General features: G+C 43.0%; 3 protein-coding genes across 5 annotated transcripts in view; 2 read left to right on the forward strand and 1 right to left on the reverse strand.

Annotated features, from left to right (window-relative positions):
• NAA15 (N(alpha)-acetyltransferase 15, NatA auxiliary subunit) overlaps window positions 1–6,103 on the reverse strand; it is a 58,311-nt gene extending 52,208 nt beyond the window's left edge. Inside the window, exon 1 of the mRNA XM_030563763.1 lies at window positions 5,786–6,103. Within this exon, the coding sequence (XP_030419623.1) occupies window positions 5,786–5,839 (54 nt within the window). The 5' untranslated portion in view covers window positions 5,840–6,103. The remainder of the gene's footprint in view (window positions 1–5,785) is intronic.
• A 3,960-nt stretch (window positions 6,104–10,063) lies between these two features.
• NDUFC1 (NADH:ubiquinone oxidoreductase subunit C1) lies at window positions 10,064–14,218 on the forward strand. The gene is made up of 4 exons (XM_030565117.1): window positions 10,064–10,172; window positions 12,018–12,121; window positions 13,075–13,163; window positions 14,057–14,218. Coding segments are annotated over exons 1-4 (255 nt in total). The 5' UTR covers window positions 10,064–10,111; the 3' UTR covers window positions 14,058–14,218.
• Window positions 14,219–19,888: 5,670 nt separating this feature from the next.
• MGARP (mitochondria localized glutamic acid rich protein) overlaps window positions 19,889–25,327 on the forward strand; it is a 48,682-nt gene continuing 43,243 nt past the window's right edge. For 2 of the 3 annotated variants that reach the window (XR_004000560.1, XM_030563780.1), the window contains exons 1-2: window positions 19,890–20,346; window positions 23,023–23,126. Coding sequence is in view for 2 of the 3 variants with exons in the window: in XM_030563780.1 (XP_030419640.1) it covers window positions 20,262–20,346; window positions 23,023–23,126 (189 nt within the window). In the remaining variant the exon portion in view is untranslated. Of the gene's footprint in view, window positions 20,347–23,022; window positions 23,127–25,327 lie in introns of all 3 variants that reach the window. The other variant, XM_030563781.1, reaches the window with a different exon arrangement.

Consider the following 25,327-nt stretch of genomic DNA (forward strand, 5'->3'; position numbering starts at 1 on the left):
GCAGACAGAATTGTTCTGGATCGCAAACAGTCTCAGCAATCTACACTAGTCCCAGGGCCTAAAGAATCCTCCAGCTGCAAAGAGCCTTGTGTCTTACTTCCCAGAAGAGATTGACTGAAAGTATCACAGGTCCACCGGAATCACTTAGGAGGAAAGGGGGGAAATCTCTCCCCCAACTAACTTCAGGCGAGTCTAAGAAATGAAGTGGATGTTTCTTTTGTGGTGGTGTAGAAAGAATCTATACAAACATCTGAACTGTTCCTCCATTCATTGGTGGTGAAATCTAGTGAGAAACAGAATCTGACAAACTCCTCATAATCCTTAATCATGTAAGTGTGACTCTTGCTCAAAAAGCCATCTTTCAGCATCAACTATTGCCTTATTTTTAGTGTCTCCTTCTCGGAAAAGTTATTAAAGTGGCAGCAGGCCAAACGACAACAGCTGACTTCCATCCAATACTCTAGATCTTTTTCAATCAGGCTTCATGATTGAATATGGTACAAAGATCACACCGGTAGCTCTGATGGATGATCTCTCTCAGAATGGAGGTTGAAGATCCATACTACTAGATCTGCTGGCATTCCTCAACATCATGGATCACAAGGTTATGCTAGCTCAAAGGCAGACTCTCACAGAAGTAGATGGAAACATGTTAGGCCTGAGAACAGAATCAGCATAAGAGTAGCAATGCACAATTGGTCGTCTTCTCCAAGGACTTGAATCTCCCAAGTCCAGAAAAGTTCAGTCTTATCACTGCTCTTATTCAATGTCTGTGATACATTTAAAAGTGATAACACACAATAAATCAATGGTGTTATCTAAATTGACTATGCCCAGCCAGTAACACCAGCAGACATTCCTGACACCAAAGTATATGGAAGAAACTGGAACATAAATTGCTAGGTTAGATTTAATTGGAGCAAGACAGAAAGTAGTATTTGTTGACAGAAGTTACCGTACAAAACTGGTTGAGTTTGGATCCATCTCCTTCACTGAGACTATTTCCCACTCCAGACTGTCATGCAATATACAACCTCTGGGTCCTGCTAATTTAATATCTGCTCCTAGATTCCTGTATTTACAGCTATGGCTGACTACGAGATTTTTCCTATTCTTTCAGGTAAGAGCCTTAGGTAGAAGCTGCTTCGATCACGAACAAGGATCTTTTTCTTAACACTTAAGACAACAGAGAATCAAATGATGATAAACACTATGAACTTTTGAGCAGGGAATTCTGTGTGTAAAATCCATGATACAGTTGATGCTAGCCAGTGATTTCAGTTGGTAAACAAGCTTATTAAATTACTTAAGTACTTACATAGCCTATAGCCCCCAAGAGCTTCAAACACTAAAACTGATTTTCAACATTCCTATAAGGTAGGGAAATATTATTCCCATTTTCACAGAAGCAGTGTCACAAGGGTGGCTCTGTAAGAGACAGGAACTGAACCTAGGTCTGAGTTCCTGCCCAATGCCTCAACCACAAGACCATCCTTCCATCTAATTACTGGAAAGATTAATTAGTAAAATATCCTTCCTAGCGAGGAAAACCAGAAACCAATACAATAATACTTGTTATCCCTACCCATTTGAAGCATGGTGATACTTACATTTAAACTACAGGGTTCAGCATACTCAAGCAACCAGTAACATTATGGTGCAGCAATGATCATCGTTGGCGTAGTGTATTAACTCAGTGGGTTATCACTCTAAATTGGAATTATCACAGTCTTTAATTTTGGACCAGGTTGTTGCTGCATGGCATAAAAGAACCTTGAACATCTTGAACAACACACAGTATGTACTTAATACTAGATCTAAAACACACGCTTGAATATTTTTAATATGATACTTACTTTAGCATATCTAGTACAAAACTTTGAAGTAGCAGAGAAACATAATCCCTGCAGTAGACATAGACTAGGTGTAATTTCCTCATTCCAGTATGTCCCTCGGCCCACGCCGCTTCCAGCAGCTCCCATTGGCCTGAAGCAGCGACCCACAGCCACTGGGAGTTGCGATCGGCCGGACCTGCGGACGGGGCAGGTAAACAAACTGTCCTGGCCTGCCAGGGGCTTTCCATACACAAGCGGCGACCTCTGTTTGAGAAACCCTGAACTACTAGGTCTGGTCAAACAAAAGCATTCATTTAATATTTGACATATCCAATCGGTACTAATCTAAATACATTTGCTGAGTTGTATTTGACCAGCTAGTCATACCATGAAAGCTGGTTAAATAGCATAAGTATTAGCTGAATATTTGCCAAAAACCTTCAAAATTCACCAGCCATTTGCAAACTACAACTCAATCAGTCCTACCTCCTGCATGTCTTGATTTTGTTTTACCTTCTTTGCCTTTTTCTTCACTTCACTTTCTCCTTTCCTTCCAAGGAAAGTGCATTTATCCATTACATTACAACTCACACCCCCACTGCAGTAGCTGGTATGTTGTTTTATCCCTTCTGCAACTTTCTGGCTGGTGAAAAGGGTGTTTATTACTCCTCAAAATGAGGTTGAGAAGAGGGAGTCCTCCTTCCAGTGTTAGCCTCTGCTGTTGCTCATAGCTTGTCCAAGTACAGTTGAATGAAATAGACCCAATTCATGCCAGTTTCACTGATGCCCACAAGGATCAAAAAGAAGCAGTGAAAAGTGAAAACTTAGGACATCCACTTTCCCTGTTCTGCACCATGTGGAAGCCCTGAACAATAGTACAGGTTCTGGAGAGCTCTGTCAGCAGATTTAATACAACAGTGAATTAGTTTAACCTTGGTTTGCACTTGCATACCTTCATATCTCTAAGGCTAGAGAAACATATTCAAATATGAACTTAAGTTCAGCAGAAAGTGTTAACTTCCTGGGAGAGTCTTTCTTACGCATACTGGATGAATGGATTTTTAAATGTTAAATATGATACAGACAGAGCACATTCCCAGTAAAACTGCCATACATCTATGAGCAAATTAGGAAAATCTTACTCTGTTGAGTGCTTTTAGCAAACAGTGATAGGACACACACAGATAAGTGGAAGAACAGGTTTGCAAGCAGATTTCTACAAACACATTTCTGTTCCAGATTTTTGATCTTGATAGCTTTAAAAAACTGACAACTGCTCCAAACCTCCAAAGATTAAAAGGTAAATTATTTTCCCAACAGGCTGATCAGATCCTGTCCTGTTTCTGTAAGGCATAACATTCAAGTTTTGAAATAAGAGTAAATTTTCTTAACACTATGAATAAATGAGACCCCTCTCCAAAGTATACACAACTGGTTTAGTGTCCAAAATATCTATGTCTGTTTTAATCTTTGCTTACAAAAATAAAGTGGCAGTTTATCTGCTTGAACTATTGAGTTTACAACAGTCAAGAGAACTGAGTTTGGATGGTTCTGTATTCTGGTAAAAGTTCTGTGCAACAATATTATCTATTGAAGGGCAATTTTCCTCTTTTGGGTACTCTGTAGGCTAGATCACATCAGCGTCTGCTGAAAAATCTTGAAGCTATAAGTCACCTCTTGATATATACAAAGAAATGACATACCTGAAACAAGGTGGTATGTGCCACATGTTCACTGGTCAAGCTTTCAGTAGGAATACTGAAAAACTTATTTTTCAAATACCTATTTTATTTCGCAACAAATTAGAAAACCACAGAGCGGTCTACACATGTGAACCGTGGTCGTGAGTTCAAATACCATGAAAGGGAAAGGGGCAAAAAAAAAAAATATATAAAATTGTATATCACACAGGAACTGAAGTTACTTAGGTTACAAAGATCTCCCCCCAACTTGATGACAATAGAATTTTCAGTTAAAACAAAAAACACAGAACGAAAACAAACAGGCTAAACAAAATATGCTTGGTCTGGAACAGACCTCAGCCTAAAACCAAGTTTCTTGAGCTGGACCAAATTAGACTGACTTTTTCGAAGCTGGGTTAGGCTGACTTTTTCAAAGCTGGGGCAAGCTTTATCACTCTTTGTCATCTTCACTAAACTCCAGCTATGACAGAACACTCCAAACCACACCTTTCAAAGTGGCATGCCAAGACAACTTTGACATTTGAGGAACTTTTCAAAGGAAGTTTGAAGAGACTGCTTGGCAAGGATTTAGAATGTACTTGTGTCCACATTTGGGTGGTGACTTCTGTTCTTCAGTACTAAATGAAGATGTATGTTTCATGATGATAATATACAACTTTGCACTGTTAACTACTGCGCAGTTATCAACAGTTCTGTACATTTCTAATGTAGTGTTTTTAAACTAAGCACTCAGTAATAGAATATATATGATACGTTAAAAGCAAACATTTATAGAAGATTTTAAGAATGTTTTGCACACAATCTTAAGATGTGTATATTAAGAGATATTTCTCATTATTTCAGGAGATGCAGCCTTCTAAGGAGTTTCTCTGCATAAATCTTCATTTGTGGTACAGATTACTATTTCTGCAATTTGAGACATTTCAAATAGATTATAGAATCTGGTTTAACATTCCTGATCTCTGGGAGCATATAAGTTTAAGAGTCTTTAAAAACAAACATTATGGAATCTAAACTAACGTGCAATATTTTGCAAAAGTTTTTGTGGGAGAGAACTATATGATATTTCAAGATTAAGTAGATAAGAGGGAATTCTCTTAATATGAAACTCTTGACAATCATTCATTAATTGATCCATCTCCTTACAATACTCCATTTGCCCCAAGTGCCTTATATTCAAATTTCATACTGCACTGAATCAAAGCTGATGCACACTTACTATATTGCTTTGTACAGTGAATTATGTATTCCTTTCATGCACACTTTAAATGGAAAGTATGTCTTCGTTTGTACTCTTAGTAATTATTTTGTGGTGCAGAGTTTCATTGACCTATGCCGGAATTAGAATCCAGGGAAAGTAAACTGTCAAAATGTTTTACATAGACAAGACTTAATTGCTCAGTTAGTCTAGGGAAAGTCACTCTAAAACCTTCATCATTTTACACTTCCTCTGGCCAAAGAGCCATTCCCCATTGAACAGCAAGAACTAATCTCTCCAAATCTGACTTTTTAAAAGACTCGAGGAACCCCAAGGTCCCCAGCTACTGTAGGCACAAAATTAGTGAATTCAGGATGCTTTAAGAAGCCTAGGATCTTGCACTAGTTTAGGATCACGTTTGACTCTGTTTACACAACTCTGAAGTGGTCAGTAAGATGCAAAATGCAGTGTGTGCAATGTACTGGGCCCTCACCCAAACATAATGGATAGGATTCAAAATTTAAAAAATCACTAGTTAATGGGCGTTGAGAGCTCTTCTGCTCCCCCCTCAGCGAAAGCGAGCCCAAAAAACCAACCCACCTCTTTCGCTTTTGCTTACTCAGGACAACACGGGAAGAAGACGCTCGAAATGGGGCTACAGTCGGGGTGGAGTTGGAAACTTCCCTCAATTGTAGGCTTTCCTCCTATCTCCTCAGGTTTTCTGTCCAGCCCCTCCCCGGACCCCTTTCTCCTGGGCCTCCTGCCACATGCCGGGGGAAGTCCTTCGTTCCCAGGCACCGGGGGAGCAGGGGGGACTTTCGCCCGTCCTCCCGGCTCCTTTCAGGAGGCTGCGGAGGAAGACAAACCCCGAAGCGGGGAGGATGCAGCAACCAGCGAAACGGGGTGACGAGCGCCAGGGCCCAGACAGAGGTGTGGGGGCTCCCTAGGTCCCGTCCCACCGAAGCAGCCAGGGCTGCAGCTCCCTACGCTTCACCGGGGGGCAGGGGCCTGGCCAGGCGCCGCCGAGGGTCCCCGCCCGGCTCACTCACCAGGATGCGCTTGAAGAGCGCGTTCTCCTTGGGCGGGAGGCTCACGGACGGCATCGCTCCTGGTCCTGCCGCGGCCGGCCCCGGCTCCGCTTGGAGGCTCCGGGGGGCGGGGTGTCTCCTGCCGCTCCTCGGTCACCGCCGCCTCCCGGGACTCCCCGCCGCCCCGTGCTCGCTACCGTCCCAGGCCCGGGCCCTCCAGGCCGCCGTATCCGCGCCGGGTTCCCCCTTGCTCCGCACCGAGTCCCAGGCGACAGTTCACGTGGTAGCTGAACAGGCCGGAGAGAGGCGCAGCCAAAATGGCCGCCGCCGCTTAGGGCTTCCCCAGCCGGGTCACGCTGCTCAACGCGCATGCGCAGCGACCCTATGGCCCAGCCCGGGAGTCGGTGCGGGGCATGCTGGGAAGTGAGGCTGCTCCTGAGTTCCGCCCTGGTAACTCCGAGCCCGTCCCAGGCGTTCCCCGCGGAGCTGGCCGAGGTTGTCGTGACTTGCCTCCATCCCCTGCCGCCGCAAAAGCTGGGGGTGAAATGAGGCCGTTCGGGGGCTTTGCACGTTCCATTGTGCACCAGCCCAGCAACCTGCACCCCGCCCTTCCGCGCCCTCCAGGGCCGCCTCTGTTGGCAGGTTTAACGGGCCCCGCGAGCTGGCTGCCGGCGCGCCTCTCCCACCAGTGGCTGGACAGCTCCGGCCCGGCTGGCCTGGGGTTTAAGATGCGCTGATCGCCTGAGTTAGCTAGCCCGTTGTAGAAGCGTAATGTAGACAAGCCCTATGTCAGCGTGGTGGGGCTAAAGGCGGGGGAGCGCAGGGCTGCGCTTTGGCTACATTAGAATGATTAGATTGGTGTTAGCTCGTGCTAACATTGTGCCTTTAAATCCTATTGTAGATCAGGGCTGGTAGATGTCATTTGCAGGAACATACCATATCTTCCTCTCTGGCTTTTTACCAAAAGCGATGAGTGGCTACCATATGTAGGCATTTGATGCAGTGCCAGCTCCCCTTACACATCTCTGACACTGCACCTCCACCTGCAGTTTCACCTCCTATCTTCCAATCTTGCAGAACCAGTTTTAGTTACAAAAAAGGCACATGACTGCTATTTTTGGGACCCACCCTCACAGTGCTGTGCCAGCAAAACAACTCAGAAGCTAGTCAGTTCTTGCCCCAAGACAGTGATTCAGGTCACTGTTTGCTCTGTACTTCCCTCCTGGGACTTGGAACCACAGAAAACATGATGTCTGTTGCACATTTGGGTGTCTGTAAAGGAATTATTATGTGCAGTGTTAGAATTTTGTATGGTATTTAAATGCAAATTAGGATGAGATCTTCCGTTTTTGTCTATAACTTCAGCAGGATTTGAACCCAGTTGTCCAATGAAAAGTTTACTTTCAATTTCATGCCACAAACTTTCAGCTGATGATATTACAAAACAGTTTTGTACCCTAAATAATGAAAAGTCCTGAACTGCTTTTAACATCAAAAGTAGTAATGAGATGAGAGTTAAAGTACTTTTATGGATTAGAAACTTGCTAAGAAACAGAAAACAAATAGGAAGAAATGGTCTTGTTTCAGCATGGCAAAATTTAACAATGGGGTGCCTTGCTTCTGCACTAGTGGCCTGATCTGCTGGCCCAGTGAAATCAAGGGGAGTCTTTCCTTTTACTTCAGTGGGCTTTGGATAAAGCTGTGTGAGGTGTTTAATATATTTATTATCTGGAAAAAGGAATTGACACTGGGAAACAAAATTTGCATATGAAGAGCTCTGAGAAGCTGTAGCAGGAACTAAAGATTAAACTGAGATCCCAATCCTGAAAAGATTTAGCACGTTGCACATGCTTAACTTTACTTTTGTCATGCTGTCTGGAGTAGCTCATGACCGTGAATGTCAACCTCAGAGCAGACTGTCAATAAATGGAAAAAATCCCAAACTGGTTGTATGTTCCATAATTAGATTTCACCAACCTAGTAACAAGTGTGAACTCCTGAAGCACTATAACAGTTTTACCACAGAGTCATGGATAGTCTCCTTGGGCATTCCAATTTATCTTGCCACCCTGGCAAGATGGACTATGTGATAGATGGTCATTTTACACCAGAAATCACAGTAATATTCAGGTTACTTTAAGTCCCAAGGGGCCAGTCACTTACTCAAGGTCAATTTTAGATCTCACACCGAAGACAACATTTGGAGTCAATCCTGTATTTAGCTAAAGGTTTATTAACTAAGAAAATAAATGAGAATTATTTACAAGGTTAAATCAGAAAACATACACACACACGAGTTACAGTCTTAGGTTTAAAAAGGTAATATAAGCTTCTATAATAAGCAGCTCTATCTGACTTTTAGGGCTGACCTATGCCAAGGGGATCTGTTGCTTATGTTTAGGAATCTTGTCCCTCTTAAGGTATGTCTATTCCGCAATTAGATGCCCATAGCTGGCACATGCCATCTGACTCAGGTGCACGGGACTTGGGCTAAGGGGCTGTTTAATTGCAGTGTAGATGTTTGGGCTCAGGCTTGAGCCTGAGCTCTGGGACCTCCCACCTTGCAAGGTTCTAGAGCCTGAGCTGCAACCTGAGCTCAGACATCTACACCACAGTTAAACAGACCCTTGGCCCATGCCCTGCGAGCCAAAGTCGGCTGGCACAGGCCAGCCACAGGTTTTTAATTGCAGTGTAGATGTACCTTCAGAGTCCAGACAGCATAAAGAGTCTTAGTTTCTCCTTGTTAGAGATTTTTATCTCCCCTCAACCTAGAATCCAATCTGATGGGATGAGTTCATGCGCAATCTTCCCTTCCTGGACGGAGTTGGGAATGCAATCAACAAGGCCTCTCTACCTTTTGGTGCTACACGATGCCTCATTTACTTTCAGTGGGCCATCTTTTGTGCAGAATGAACCCTTTACCTTCATTAATGCTTCTTTTCCTATTTGGTGAGGACTTCATAAGTGGGATACAGATATTATAAGTAGGATTAACACATGTAGCATCCTACAAGCATTCTATAAAGTATAAACACTTTATTATAATTAATATCTATTTTAACTATACTAACCCACAGTTAAGTTTCCAACTATGCCTTTGGTCAGTGTTCAGTGAGGCCCTGGGCCTTGGCATGAGCTGACACCTGGTCTGCCAGCATCAAGATTACCATGAATAGTCCCATTGATTTTGATAGGCCTACTCATGGTAGTAAAGTTAAGCACATGTATAAGTGTTTGCAGGGTTGGGACCCATGTGACTCATATATTGATGCACAATTCTTTAAAAATCTGGGAAATCTCTACCCAAAATACTTAGCCCACTGTGAGGTACAGTTGCTAGCATATTCCACCAAACAAGTCATTCAACGCGCCATCTATACTCCATCTGTTTGACTTTTGTCCCTCAAATACCTTTTCTCCACCACCCACACTGTTGCTTGTTTATCATGAGTATCATGGTGTTTGGTGTTTTCCCTAAAGCCACAGCTCCTAGAGCCATGAGATTCTGTGAGATTTGTAAATGTAATGATTTTTAAATCATTCATTGATTTTTGGGGGCTTGACATGATTTGTGAATTCTTGGGTTTGGCACTGCTGTACCTCTCATTTTATTCTGAAGGGGTGATGCTCTAGGAGATTATTTCTCATTGGATGGTCAATTCTGTCAATTTGCTACTCTCTAATTGAAGGTTTCAAGTGGAAAAATATAGAAGAAAATGAAAAAGTCCAGAGGGCGCTTAGAGGATGGGACTTGTAGGTTACAGACGAATGCCAAAAATGAGGATGATTTAAAATCAAGCAGATGATGAGTTAGAGAAGAGATATTTGGAAGTAGGAAGGGTGCAGTGAAGATTGATTTGTCCCTGTGCTTTGAATGGTAAATGAAAGGGTAGACAATATAATGGGGGGGGAAGCAATGCTGCTTTATACAGTGTGCAGCCAGCGAGAGGTATTCCTGTGGGCAGGTTGTTGGCCACCTACTAAGTGCTTAATTTGTAATGAAAGAGGTGCCAGGACTCAAGCAATTTTTTTACATTTATAACTGCTGCAGCAAGCCCAGAGGTGGTGGGGCTATGAACTGCCAAGCCCTGGCACAAATTAAGCCCTGCACCCACCAAGTGATGCAGAGCCCCCAGGCCGTCCAGCCCCTCAGTGAGAGTGGCAGGATGTTGCCTCGGCAGCCCGGCAAGGAGAGGAGTGAGGGTCCCTGCTAGAGCCTGAGCATCTCCCGCTTCCTGGTGCTGTGCCAGGGCCTCTCGGCAGCAGGGGGAGCGCTAAGCGCCCCAGCCCCGCCCCCGGGCTGCTCAGGCCGGGCTGCGGCGGCGCTGGAGGAGCTGGGCCGGGAAGATGGCGCCGCCGCTGGGGTTGGTGAAGCGGCTGTTCCTGGCGTCCGGGAGCCTGAGCCACAGTGAGTGCGCGCGGGCCGCGCCCTGGTGGGGACGGAGGCTGGGGAGACTTGACCGCAGCCGCGGGGAGGGGAGCGGCGGGCCCCAACTCCAGCAGCGCCCGGTAACGCCCCCCTCCCCGCCCGCTGTCTCCGCGGGGAGGGCTGGGGGCCCCCCGGCTTGGGGCTGCGCGTGACCTTCAGCCTCCCGCTGGGCCAGTGCGCGCCCCACTCCCTGCCGGAGGGTGAGGGGGGGGGTGGCTGGCAGGGTCGGTGCGGGGAGATCCCTCATCTGGTGCCCCGTGCCCCGTGTCCTACATCGGCTCAGCGGAGCGCGGCCGCGTTGCCTTGAACGTCGGCAAGGGCTGGCAGGCGCCGGTACACAGTGACATGGAGGGGGGTTGCACGGTAGGTGCGCGCCCGCGACATAGGATTTGTCCTGGCATATAACTGCCCTTTACTGCTCAGAAAGTAGGTGATGAGACTTGGGGGAGAAAGCGGGTTTTGCTGGTCCCCAGGAGCTGGGTCTTTGGAAGAGGTTTGGAGAGGGGGAGCACTGACGGGATCTGCCCGTCATATTCTGTGTGTGTCTTGTCAATGTCCATGAGCCCATCGGTTAAATGGGGCTAGCTGGGGCCAGCCTTGCACACAAACAAACAACCTTTTCTGACTCTTCTCTGGTGCCTCTAAATCCCAGAGAAGTTCTATATCAACTCCTTGTGAGACTGCCCTTCCTCTATATTTTCACACATACCTTGGAAGTTGGAACAGACAGAGGCAAATCCTACCCTGCTTTTGCCCTCAACCTCTTACTGCCATCTCTGGGCAGCCTCAGGTTAACAATACTGCCTATCTCATAATATTAGGATTAAGTTTTTAAAATATTGTTAATTTTTGCATATAACATTTGTAATAAGTGTAAAATCTCTATTCTAATCCCCCTTTATATTGAAACATGTAAGGTGCTTTGAAAAAATTGGATGGAAGAAGTTATAACAACTTATTTATTGTCTTTATTACTTTGTTCTGCACACCAATCACCATAGCAACTAGGGTGACCAGATGTCCTGATTTTATATGGACAGTCCCAATATTTGGGGCTTTGTCTTATATAGGCACCTATTACCCCCCACCCTGTCCTGATTTTTCACAGTTGCTATCTGGTCACCCTAATAGCAACAAGGCACTTATATAGAAATGCACAATATTATTGTCTGTATTACATGAAGCTGTTTTTATTTCACACATATAATTGCCTCTAGGAAGGTTTTCCGGCTAAGCTAAAGGGTGACAACAAAGGTTTTATTACGTGTATCATCAAAGATAATTGGTTAACCTCTCCCTGAGTATCTTAAACTGCTTCCCCCAGGAAATGCACATATTCATGCTCTTGTTATATTTTTATTTTTTGATGCTTGTAGTCCTGATTAAATAATCTTCACCATAATAAAGACCTTTTTTTCCTTTCTTCTCTTTGTGATGATTCGCTCTAATACACAGTATGATGATATATGTAGGGAAGTGGTGGAAGACTCATTGCTTAGGACTTCTAAAGTGGGACAACCAATTGAGTAAAATATAGTAGGATACAATCCTATATTCCCAGAGAGATGGAAATAGGTAATTTAGTCAGAATTGTGCTATCACTGTTGCTTCTCATCTTTCCCTTGATGAATTCCTGTGCTCAATGAATGATCTTTGCAGAAATGGGTGAAATGATAGGGCTGGAAGACCATTTACACCAGTAATATAGTTTGTCAGAAAATCTTATTTATAATACAGATCAGACAAGACTGTCATGAATTGGTTTGATAATCTAAATAGACTTAACAGAAACTAATGTGTGTGTATAAAATTCCTATATTTTAGCATTGACTCGTTCTGCATTCATTGCAAGAAAACCTGACTATACAAAACCAAACTGGGGAATGGTTGGACTGACTTTTGGCACCACTGTAGCTCTGTGGGTCCTAGTAAGTATTCTCATGTTGTTATGCTATACTTAACTAGTCACTAGAGAAATTTTAAGACAGTGGCTACTGTTAAGAGAAGGTTGTACATAAATAAATAAATATTCATTTGCTATAATGGATAAAATAACTGAAGGAAATGTCAAGATTTAAGAAATACAGATAGATCAAATATGTATCTCTGAAGCCTCAGGTAGTTTGTAATATTCCTTGAAAAACTAGAAATTCACAAAGCTATTCCTCTTTGCTACAACTTTCCAAACAACCATACACTGAAGAATTGATTTTCTACACATCTACCAACTTCTCTCCCAGACAAGGGGTGGGCATTTATATATTTATGTGTAAAAGTGTTTAACGGTATGCTCTTTTCTGCTCTTAAGAAAAACTAGACATGCTTTAGGGAGGAGCTGTAATAAAACCTTATTTTTCTTTTTGGATATATTAGGAAAATCAGAATTTTATGACTGGATCAGACACTCCTATTTTTTGCTAGTTTAAAGCTTTGTCCTGTCAACTATTAGGGCACTGTGCAAATTCTTAAATAAAAATTCTCTGCCTGAGAGATGACATGGCACGGATAATGGCAAGACATAACCTGTGGAGGGAGCATGTAATAATGATTGTAAAATGAACATGTTATGCAGAATAAGCAGCAGTTAGAGGAATGTTTCACTGCTCCCAATTTGTCTGGTATCCAGTATCTTGTCTCTATCAGTGGCCAGGGCAAGATGCTGCTGTGGAAGGTGTAAGAAACCTTCCTGTGGGTAGTAGTGGGGTAAACTTTCCTCCCAGGGAGTCTCCTCCTAACTTCTGATTGTCAAACACTGGCTTACATCCTGAATCAGGAGATTTTCTCTCTTTTAAAACTTACTTTTATTTCTTTTTACAATAATGCTGGTTCCAGCTTGCTGCTTCCCTGTATGGCTTTTTTTAATCATACTGTCATCTTCTAGCTCTTCAAGCAACATAATGAAGATGTAATGGAATATGAAAGGAGAAGAGAAGAGAGGGAGAAACATGATGCATGTACAGGATGTTCATAGTAAGTATTCAAATACAGACTGGTAATACATAGACTGATTTATCTCTTTGTAGACAAGCCTGCAAGGTGCTTACTGGCCTGTCTTGCCAATTAAAGAATGAGTGCTGACTCTTCCTCTTCTTTCCTTGTTTCCTACCCCTTTACTTACTATCCCCTCTTTCCCTAACTCAGCCCCTAAAATAATTGTGCCAATTCATCGCTATATTCATTTACATGTATGTTTTATCACCATGCTCGAGCCTTTCTTTGGCTTTTAGACTAAGCCCACCATGGCCTGAATTCTCTTTGTGCATGTGTGTGTCTGAGCATTTGTATGATGGCCAACACAACGGGCCTCAGTCCTTATTGAGGCCAGTGGGCAGTACCATAATATATATGTTTTGATAATAAGGTGTCTCAAGGAGCTGTTCATCTTATTGTAGGATCAGGCCCATAATATAAATCATTATTTTCTTAATTTCACATATCAGAGAATATTCCTGTGCCTTGTATTTTATATACCCTGGTTACATAGAGGATACCACAACTCTAAATCAATGCATATGAATTGGGCCACTTGATTTTTTGACATATAAAGATGATAACCCTCATCATGCCAATAAGAAATGGATATTTCACTCATTATCTGTGTTTAAATGTGATTTATTTACTTTACTGTTACAAAACATATAATTAACTGACAGTTATGGGTTCAGAGGCAGTTAATATGCAGCTTTAAAAGAACATTTTTTGTTGGGAAACCTCACTGTTGATGGTCACTTTCTCTTCAATTTGATATAAATGTCTCTACTGTGCAGCTAAAAATGGAATGGACACAAAACATATAATCACACTTATTGAACATATTTAATTTTCCATGTCAACCTTACAAGTATGTTTTTTTTTTCTCCTAGGTTAAAGATATGGTCGAAGAAGTGATTGAATGATAGTTGTAATCCACAAAGAAGTGATGAACAGGGTATCAGAAAATATCTGGATATTTATCTGTTCTCAATGTTTGTACAGAGCACTGTGAAATAAACAGCAATTACTATGGAAGAAGGTGGTTGAATCTATTTTCTTGCTGTGTTTTATTCTGAAGACTAGCAGAAAGTGTGTTCAACTGATATTTCACCTTTGCATAAAATCAGTGTTACTGTTTGAGTTAATGATTTTTCATTTTTTAACAAATCATTGTGCTTTTGAGATTACCTCAGTTATTCTAAAACATGGAGTTCAAATAGCACTGTCTCTGAATTTTTATATGTAGCAAATTACTGAAGTACTTAACTAAATCATTTTAGTCACTAATCTTTAAAAGTATAGAAAATAAGCCATATGACTTACATAAGTATAGGGAATTCACTTAGAAAAAGTGAATCATGCTTCATGAAAGAAGAGCACTCACAGTTACAATCTGCATATAAATGCTAAAATGTGCATTTCTGGTATTTTATCTTGTGAATATTGTACATTGAAAAAAAAATTTTCCTATAAGGTCTTGTTTGCAATTCCACTTGGTTTTGGAAAAGTTGCTTCAGAAGCTACTGCAACTCACATTTACACATCTGCATGCAAGCTTGAAGTCATTCCTAGAGCACTAGTGTGCTTCTCCAATCCCGTCTGCTCTACAAGACGCACACTGGGTTCATTGCCCTGTAGCAAAGATGTAGAACTTTATTTAGCTAGGACAGAAGAAACAGAGCTGTAGTCAGCCTTTGAATTTGGTGTGGTGGATGTTTGGAGCTTTTGCTTTCTAGGGCTTTTTTAGAAATGCTATGTAAATTACAAAATGCTGTGTAGTTTCTCTTTTGAAAGTCATGAAATATGGAATGAAGGGTTAGTCTTAACTTCGAAGTTAGGCTGATCTGCCCTTGAGGGTTTATATATCAATAAGTACCTAGCCAATTTGTCTTCTAGGTCTGAAATTGTATTCCCTGTTTTACAATTGCTCTTTTGAGAATCACAGAAGCAGAATTAGCCTTCAGCAATTCTGTAGGGGAGGAAAGGGAGTTGATAATTTTTTGGAGACTGATTACAACCAATATTTAGCTTGAATCATAAAATTTCAAACACACACTAAATCAGGCTCTTAAATTAAAAGTTTAGTAGTGCAAAGGGAAACATACTTCCATGTTTTTCCCCTTCATGAGTGTATATAGCACAGGAGTGGGCAAACTTTTTGGCCTGAGGGCTGCATCTGGGAAAAGAAATTGTATGGCAGGCCATGAATGCTCATAAAATTGGGGTTTGGGTGTGGGAGGGCGGGAGGGCTCAGGTTGGGGGTGCAGACTCTGGGATGCGGCTAGAAATGAATTCGGGAGGTGGGCTCCGGGCTGGGGCAGAGGAATGGGGTGTGGGAAGAGGTGCAGGCTCTGACTGAGGGTGCAGGCTCTGGGGTGGGGCCGGGGATGAGTTTGGGGTGCAGGAGGGTGCTCCAGGCTGGGACTGAGGGGTTCGGAGTGCAGGAGGGGGATCACAGTGGGGTGTGGGGAGAGGCTTAGGGGTGCAGTCTCTGGGCGGTGATTACTTCAAGTGGCTCCTGGAAGGAGCGGCATGTCCCTTCTCTGGCTCCTACGCTGAGGTATGGCCAGGTGGCTCTGCAGGCACCACCTCTGCAGCTCTCATTGACTGTGGTTCTCAGCCAATGGGATCTGCAGGGGTGGCACTTGGGGCAGTGTGCAGAGCAGAGGCCCCGGCTGCCCCTACACTTAGGAGCCAGAGGGGGGGCCATCCCGCTGCTTCTGGGAGCTGCGTGGTGCGGCCCCCAACCCTGGTCCTCGGCTGGAGCACTAGAGCAGAGCAATCCCAGACTGCATTTCCCCTGCGGGAGCTCGAAGACCAGATTAAAATGGCTGACAGGCCAGATCTGGCCCGCTGGCCATAGTTTGCCACTCCTGATATCACACCTGTTCAAGTAAATATGAACTCCCATGTGTATCTATGAGCAATATTTGGGCCATAAAACATGTAGCTGATAAATGCTATTATGGTAGATTGTTAGTTTTATGCTTTGAGGTTGGTAAAAAAAAACCCTGCAATTCCATTCTTACAAATTATCTCTTATCAATAGGATACTTCTGCAGACGAAGGTAGTGCCCCACTGCTCGTGTGTCAATTCAAAATACTTCCTTATCATGACAAGTTAACCGAAGTGCTGATGAGGCAGAAATACTTAGTCTTTCTTGAAGGTAGATATGATATACCAAGAATCTTCCTAGGATGGGACTTGAAAGTATGTTTAGGATTCAGTTTTCTGCCACTACTTGGTCATTGTCCATTCTGCATTTGCTTGTTGTTACTGATTCCGTGTGTGATCTAATAATTCTGTGGTCATTTAGTTTACAGCAAAGAAAAGGGAGAGGATTCCAGAACTCTCACCCTGAAACTTCATCGATCATGCATCTTTATTGCTATCATACCTTAGTCCCTTTCCCCTTCCAGCCTCTCTTTTACTAACAAGGAAAGTTGTGGTTTAGGTACTTGACCTCATGGCTTTTACTAAGTCTTTGTCTGCACTGTGTTTTGAAACAGCGAATGAGAATTAGGTCTTTGCATGAGGAAATTGACCAGCATAACTATTCTGGAATAATTCCTCCTCTGGACACTATTCTGGAATATTCTGATTTTATTTTCAAATAATTACTTGGCTCTCTGAGAGTAATTTCTCTGATATGTAATATAGTTAAATGTTTCCACAGTCCAGTTTTTGCTGTTGTAAAACAGATTTTCATCCCATATGCTTAATGAGTTATGTCTATTTAAGTATTACCCTATTTCATCCCTTTACATACCAGTCCACCCCTAAAGATAGCACATGTTCCCTGAGATGGGATGGTGACTCAGAAGTCTTAAACTGATATTTGGTGGTCTGTAATTAACATGTTTTTAATTAATTGATAAAACATTTAAAGACCTCTAAATATATATGTAAGAGAATGGTTTCCTCCTATTTAAAGGCTGCTTAGAAAGGGTAAAAATGGATCTGTGAGGGTTTTTTTGTTTTAAAAAACGCATTTATGATGTAGAGAAAGTGTGAATTTTTTTTTCATTTAAAAGAGAAAAAAGGAGTGAAGTTATGGTTTCTACTTGTTTTTTCTTTACTGAATTAAGTCTTCTCTCCCTTTGATGACTAAGGGTTTGTCTTTTCTTAGAAAAATAACAGTAGGGTAACGGCATCAATTTTTAATTCCTCTATTAGACGGGGATGCAAATATTTAGTGTAATACCTAGACCTTATGCAGTGCTTTACACTGTATCATTATCCCCATTTTACAGATGGGGAAACTGGGGTAGAGAGGTGAAGTAATTTGCCCAAGTTTGCAGAGTAGGAAATAGAACCTAGCTCCAGGGTCCTAGTCCAGCAGCTAATCTAGTGGATCATGCTACCTGTAGATGCATGTAACCATTTGAAATCAATGAATCTGTTTAAGCGTTATTTAAACTGGTTAAGTGCATTGACATTATTAAGGGTTTGAACCAATGTAACTAGATAGATTTTAAATCTATCTGGTTACACCAGTGCATACATCTAATCTAGTCCAGTCTTAAAAAGAGTTGCAGTGGAAGCACTTGAAGTAGAAAGGATGCTGAGTCTCAGAGAAAACTCAGACAACTAGAATAAAAGCTAAAGAGGTGCTAACATCAAGAAATTAATCAGACTGGATTAAAATAATTTCCCCTTTCAACTAATCAGGTTCTTATTTCCTTTAAACCTGCATTGGCACAAACATACTATTTTTGCAGTCAGCCACCAGGCCTTTTATGAAATTGTCAGACAAAACCTGAATTTCTGTAGGAGGAACAAACCTCTTTGGGGGTATGGTAAGGGCTTTAAGTTTGCTTGATTAATCATAGAGCAGGAAAGGGTACAGAACTATTTTGTTTCCTTTGGAGGTCATAGTTAAGGACCTGATCCTGTGGCCCTTATTGTGTGAGAAGCTCTATTGGCTTAAATGAAGACTACTCAACCCTACTGAAAATTCCAGCAACTCCTTTGTGATTATCCAGATACTCTGTTTCTTCTGTGCCCTGTTTCTGTCAATCAGATACAGGCACAGAAACCAGCAGCTGTTACCCTGTTCCTAACATACCTCTGAACCTGCCAAGACCCAAACTTGGGACACAATGTGTGACAAAGACTTGCAATATAATACTTGTGCATGAAATTTAATATGCTATGGGATTCTTCTCTTTACTAAAATAACCTTTATTTTTATGTAAATTTTCTACAAATAGAGAGGACACCACATTTGTGTGAAATGTAGGAAAATGGGACTAAAATGAGTGATGTCACTCAAAATGAGGGACATTGGGGAAAGATGATTCTTCAGTGAAAAATCTTCAAATGAACTTCCCACTTGGGCCATTCGCAAGGGGGGCTGGATCAACCCCTAAAACTGTCTTTTAGCATTCACAGAAGCCTGACCTAGCAGGGATTAATCTTGTATGCATTTTGGAGCATAGATCTAGATCATGTTCTATTCCTTTTAACTACAGGTTGGTGTTTGAGGCAGCATTGCTCTCTACGCTAAAGTTATAGAAATAAATTTGACTTCTGCTGAAGGTGTGGAGTTCTCAAAGGGCAATAATAAAAGTTTGACTACAAGGGTTGAGAATTGGCAGTAGGGGGCCCAGCTTGAAGTTCTGCTGTGACAATATTTAGCTCAAGGATAGCCAGTCTGGTCCGACAGATGCTTTTGAATGGAACTTGAAATCTTTTTATTTATTATTTTTCTGAGTCTGGACCTTGACTATACCTTTAAACAAGAAATTTAGGCCTTGACAAAAAATAATTGATTACCTTTGATTTAGCTGATGGAACATAGTACTTCTCATCCTACTGTGGCCTAAATAGTGTAAAAGTTGGGTTGGGGGTGGCTAAGCTCCAAAAAGCAGTTGTAAATATTTCTGCAAAGCTTAAAAAAAACAGCTAATGCATCAATAAAGGCTTTCCAAAAATTGCAACAAAAAATTAATAAAATAACAAAAATAACTTTGCAAAATAGACATGTGCTAAATGCCATAAATGCTAAAATAAAAAAAGCTTGTGCTCACATAAAAAAATGCTGTTTTTATGTTAATCACTCTGGTTTAATTAAAAAAAATTACAAGCTATTAAAAATGCTGCTATTATTTTCCATGCTGTATCTCTTAATCACACCTTTAGTTTTAAAAACCTCCTCCAAACCTTAAGTCATGGTTTACTAGCCTTTTCCATACAATTATTAAATAAAGTATTTTTGTCTGTTCTTCCTATGTATTATTTAAATAATAATGCAACAAGCAAAATGTCTCTATAATGCGGAAACTAAAAACGCTGCTGCCCATACAAAAAAACAGTATCTATCCCTCCAGCTTAATCGTAAATTACGTAACGGGCCTGAAGGGAAGACTGTAAAAGTTACTGCTAGCCCCCCTTAATAGTTTACAAGCAGCCAGTAAAAAAAAGCAGAAGCCTCACAAACACAATACCCTAAACTTTTAAACTGTCTCCCCTTGTCAGTTTTAAAGCAGTTAAAGCTGGTTCTTAGCTGGTTTTTGCTAAGCAAATTGCAAAAGTGCAGGGTTTGTTAACCACCAGTCAAATGCTAGCACAACCAAAGCCAGTATATAAATGTGTATAAAAAATTCTTAATTTTTATATTAAATAAAGTTTTTCGTACCTAAATACAAGGCTCTCCTTTTTTCTGCAAGATAAAGCATTTTTCCTTCTCCCTGTCAAACCCAACTAGCACAGATTACAACTTTTTTTTAAACCTCTCCTCTAATCACCCCAGCCCTTTAGTTATGTAAATGACTCCCCAGGGGAGAGCTCCCAATCCCTCAGGGACTAGTAGGTCTGCACAGTCCGTGGCTCGTGCCTCAGCCTTCTTGGGGTCATTTCTCGGACAGCAGAGGGGAGGGGAAGGACCTGAGGTCGGGTCAGAATGCAGGGAGGCTGGGTCCTAGAGGTGCGGCCTGGCCACGGGAGGAGGAGAGTGGGCCGGGTCTGCCCTCTCTGTCCCCTCCCACTCAGGCGGAATCGCTGTCTCCTTCTCTCGCTCAATCCCGCAGCTTCGCTCGGCAGCCGGGTGAGCTGTGCCCAGTCGCTCTGTGCAGTCCCGCAGCGCAGCCACCATGTACGTCTGCAGGGCTGCCTGGCAGGCGCTAGCCGCTCGCTTGGCCAGCGTGTCCTCCACTGCCACCCTGCTCAGAAAGCGCGGTAAGCGACAGGCGGGGAGCCGAGCGCGCGGGGACGGGGCGCGGACGGGCTGGGGTAGAGGTCAGACAGCAGCGCTTCATGGTCACGGCTCCGTCAGGTCACCTGCAGCCCTCGGCTGGGCAGGGCGGTGCAATCGCGCTGGTGGAGGGCGGCCTGCGCGTGCCTCTTGTTGGAATGCCCCGGGAGAGGAGACGTGAAGGTCACAGGTGGGGAATGGAGCCAGCCGTGGGTACGATGCAGCTCAGCCCGCCAGCCCCCTGCCAGGTCCTGCAGAGGAGGAAAGCCAGGCAGAGGCAGGAACAGGCAACCGGCTCCTGGCCTGGAAGCTGCTCCTTTGACATATCTAGGTGTCGCCCGTCTCTCTCTGCACCGTTGCTATTTTCCTGACCAAGAGGTGTCGTTCAACCTTGAGTTACCGGATCCCTCTGCGCTGATTTTTATTTCTGCGTCGTGCTGAGCACCGGGGGTGGGGTGGGGTGGGCTGGGCTATTTTTTGCTGAAGAAGAAAAGGGGGGGGGCGAATCTATAAAAATGCCAACAGAGTATTGTGAGCCTGTTGTGCAATCCAGACGTTCTCAGTCTGCGCCCTACAGGGATCCTGCATGTAACCAGCTGACACAAATACAGGAGATCGCAAACAAGGTCCAACGATTATGTGAATAATTTGGAGCGCTGAATGCGGCTGGATTGGAATAACGAACGAGAACAGAATTTTCATGCCGTTCAGCACGTAAACCTGCTGCCCCCAGTCAGTGTTGATCCATTTAATTTGTTATTCCTGAAAATTTAGAGGCATTGCAATAAGCTATGTGTTTATCTGAGTGTATGTACTTACTCTGTTAGGTTATATTTGGGCCTTATAACCTTATCTTTCCCCCATATATGTTTCTAAAGTCCATGTAATGTTATCTTAGAAGAACAAAACTTGTTTTAATTTTTTAAAGGTAATGATTAGCAGTGATGACACCTCAGTGTTTGCTTAGTGAAGGAGAATAAGTGCTAAGGATACAAATTTAAGATTCAGGTATCCAAAGGTGATAGCAAAAGTTTGCTTTGAAAAATACATTCCCCTGGTCTTCTCTAGTAATGACAAATATTTTGTGTAGAGTAACTGCTGTGTTTAAAAACAACTGGTCTATCCAAGATGACCAAGTCTCCATAAAAAACAAAACAAAACTCAATTTATTCTTGACTTGTTTGATCTGCTAAGTCAGGGTTAAATGTGTATTCCTCCTCATCACTCAAAAGAAAATGCATTTATATATTTAGATTAGAATATTTTTGTTTGTTTTTTGTAATTTGAATGAAAATAGTCAAGAAGAGGCTCTGAGTAGTTTCCAAACTGCAGCTTTTCTCTCTGAATATGATGATACAATTCAGTCTGGTACATAGCAGTGATACTTTTTGACACTTCAGGAAGTGTATAACCGGTAGCAATGCCTCTCAACCATACTGAATATTTTCATCCTAACTGTATACTTTCATGTAAATAACACACAAGCCACGCTGAGAATCCCTACCTGCAGAACACTGCAGTAACTGCTGCAACAGTGCTTCATCAATATTTATGCAAAGTAAGAATATCCATCAGATTCCTGCACCAAGAGAAGAGTCAGAATAGCATGTGAGGAGACAAATGCTACTAGACATAATCTGGCACCTGATGGTAATAGTTTATTATAGAATGAGGCTATTGATTCTCCTTACAGACACTGGTATGTATACAGCTGCAGAAATGACTGGACAGTATACATATATTTTAAACTGCAGTATACCCTATGAATATATGATTAAATTGCTGCGGGCTGGAGTCCATTTTGCCTCCCTAAATACCCTAGTTATAACTCTGATGACAGAACTGCTTTATATTTAATGAAAGATCGTTCAGGAACATAACACTTAGTATACATTATTAATTTGGGGTGCAGTTACAGAGTACAGTTAAAATCTTCATTAGGTCACAGAAGTATGTATGTTTTTTTCTAAGCTCTATTTGACATTTAAACTGATGTGCAGTAGAATTCCTTGGCAGTGCCTGTTGGATCTACATCTGGGTGAGGATCAAACTACCAGAATGAGACAAAAACAAACCGAGCCAACAACGCTACTGTGCCCCCATAACAAATTTCAACCACTACTGATAACAAGGTGTAATACCCCACCCTTTCTTAACCCTTCCCAAATGCCTGAGAGAGAGGGGCCTTGCGGGATGTTCCAGACCAGGACTCCTTGGAGTGACCTCCAAGTTTGAGCTATTGAGACCAGGAATATGTAAATCTAAAGCCAAGGACTCCTCCCAAAGAATGCCCAACCAGTAATCCTTCCTCTTTAAAGTGACAGGGCTGTGCCTCTGTTGATCACAACTATGGCAGAATCACACAGGGACAGAGTCATTCTCACACATAGGTATGTCCCATTTAGGGCTTTATAGCTTAAATTAATAGACAGCCAGTGCACATCATGGATCACACGTATAATGTTCTCACAGTGAGATACTCCACTTAGCAAGTGCAGAGCAACGTTTAGTTAGTTAAGTATTTGCTTAATTTTCTTTGTGTTTGCCAGCTGATTTGTTTCAGCTTTCTACAGGTTCATCACTCTGCATCTCAGGTTAGATGATATTTTCTGTTATTTTATTAGCTCTTTATTTTAATATTATTTTAATGTTTTATACAGCACCTCTTCGCCAGATGTCATCTGGCAGCGTCCCTGGCTCTTCTGGGGAGAACCTGATTTACTATCTGTTTGCTGGTGTGGCGTGCATTGCTGGTGGATATTATGTAAGTGCCTTGTGTTTTAGGAGTATATGAAAGACGCAGTTAACATCAGTGGCATGTGGTGGAGATGTAGCACAATCACGTACTCAAACATGAACTTAAAATGTGGTGAATCAAGCTCCTCTTCTCTTCCCATACTAGAGAAATGAGATGATGGGTTCTGGATAATTAAATTTCAAGTTGGCGGAGGGAAGGGATAGAAATCCCTTATCCCAAAGTAAAGCTGAATTTCTCTGTTGGAGATTCTTGAGGTGGGAATTTCACACCAAATGATGCTGTTCTACACCGGCAGTGAGATAATGTAAAAGAGATGTATAGAAATAGAGAGACCAAGCTTTTTCCTCTTTCTGTGTTCTTGGCTAATAAGAAAACAAGTATAAAGATTACAGGCATGTCTGAACAAACCATGTTTGGGTCCAGTTCAAGACCCGTTCTCCTTTGAATAGATTACTCTTTGCAAACATATTTTTTGAAGCACAGATGTCAGACTATAACACTCCCGTCTTCTAAATACTTCAGTTCTGTGAAGGTGTAGCATTTTCATGATGGAGTGATGCATTTTTTATTCCCTCTTTTTCAAAGCCAATCTCTTCCCTCTTCCTAAGTCTTTCACACTTTTTTTCTTCCACTTCATCTTGCTAATCCTTCATTTCTCAGTTTCTTCCGCCAGTAATTGCTGCCTCCAAAAATAACACCGTCTAGTGGGTGAATGGAATCTATCACTCAATGAGTATTCAAAAATATATTCATTTTATTATTTTCATTAGGCTTAATTTTCTACGTCAAGCATTTGGTTTGTAACGATTTCTACCGATTGACAAATATTTTTTATTAAATGAAGACTATTGGGTCAATTTTGACCCCTACATTTAGGGTTTATAAAGCATAAAGATTAACAGAAATATTTCCTTGTTTTTCAGTACTCATCTCCAATTCCTAAACAATGCAGTTTTGTGTGAATGTGAGGCTGACTAGTTTGTTTCCACTTTGCAAGAGAGAAATGCAAAATTTAAAACTAGAAGTTTGTATGATTAAAATTTAAAGTAGATGTATTTGTTTTTTCAATGATCTAAGGTGACCTTTCAACATAGGGAAGAACACTTGGTTCTTCTTCGAGTGACTGCTCACATCCATTCCAGGTAGGTGTGCGCGCCACGCGTGCACGTTCGTCGGAAACTTTTTACCCTAGCAACTCCAGTGGGCCGGCAGGTCGTCCCCTGGAGTGGCGCCGCCATGGCGCTCGATATATACCCTTGCCGGCCCACCCGCTCCTCAGTTCCTTCTTACCGCCGTGTCGGTCGTTGGAACTGTGGAGCGCGGCATAGCTGTCCTCCAAGTCCCTAGCTCTCCTTGTTAACTATCGTTATTGTTACAGTTGTTAGTTAGATCGTTAAGTGTAGTTAGTTAAGTAATTAGGTGTAAATAGTATTGTAGATAGTTGTTCGCCGGGGGCTGTAGCCCTTCCCGGCACCCGGCACCGGGCTCATGCCTGGTTCGCCGGGCTTTAAGCAGTGTGCGGCCTGTAAGAAGCCTATGCCTACCAGCGACCCCCACGACGCGTGCCTGAAGTGCCTGGGGGAATCGCACAGATCGGACAAGTGCCGCATCTGCAAGGCTTTTAAGCCCAGGACAAAAACGGAGAGAGACCAAAGACTCAGGACTCTCCTCATGGAGGCGGCACTTGACCCGGCGGCTTCGCAGGCCGTGATCTCGGCGCCGGCGCGCACCGGCACCGGGAAGACTCCCCAGCACCGACCTTCTCCGGCACCGGGTGCAGAGGCGAGACCATCAGCGTCTGCTACTCCAGCCAGGCAGACCCGATTGGAGCGCCCGGCATCGACACCGGCCGCGGCGCCACCGGCACCGTCGATTCCGGGCTCAGTGGGTCCGTCGAGTCCGGTGCCGCCAAGCTGCCCCATAAGATCTGGGGTTGAGCTATTGGTCCCATCCACACCGGAGACCTTCGCCTCGGCACGGGACCTTATCGCCCTAACGGAGTCTACTCAGCTGCCACCCCCGGTACCTCCGGTGCGGGTCGCATCTAGAGGAAAGCCCATGATGTCGGCACCGTCTCGGGACTCGCGCTCGCGATCCAGGTCCCGACGCCACGGTCGATCAAGAACCCACCGCCGCTCGCAGTCCCCGCACCGCTCCCCTCGGCGGTACCGGTCACACTCGCGGCACCGATCGACCTCCAGACGGTC

This window comes from Gopherus evgoodei, chromosome 5 (genome assembly GCF_007399415.2).
Source record: "Gopherus evgoodei ecotype Sinaloan lineage chromosome 5, rGopEvg1_v1.p, whole genome shotgun sequence".
Classification (NCBI taxonomy): domain Eukaryota; kingdom Metazoa; phylum Chordata; order Testudines; family Testudinidae; genus Gopherus; species Gopherus evgoodei.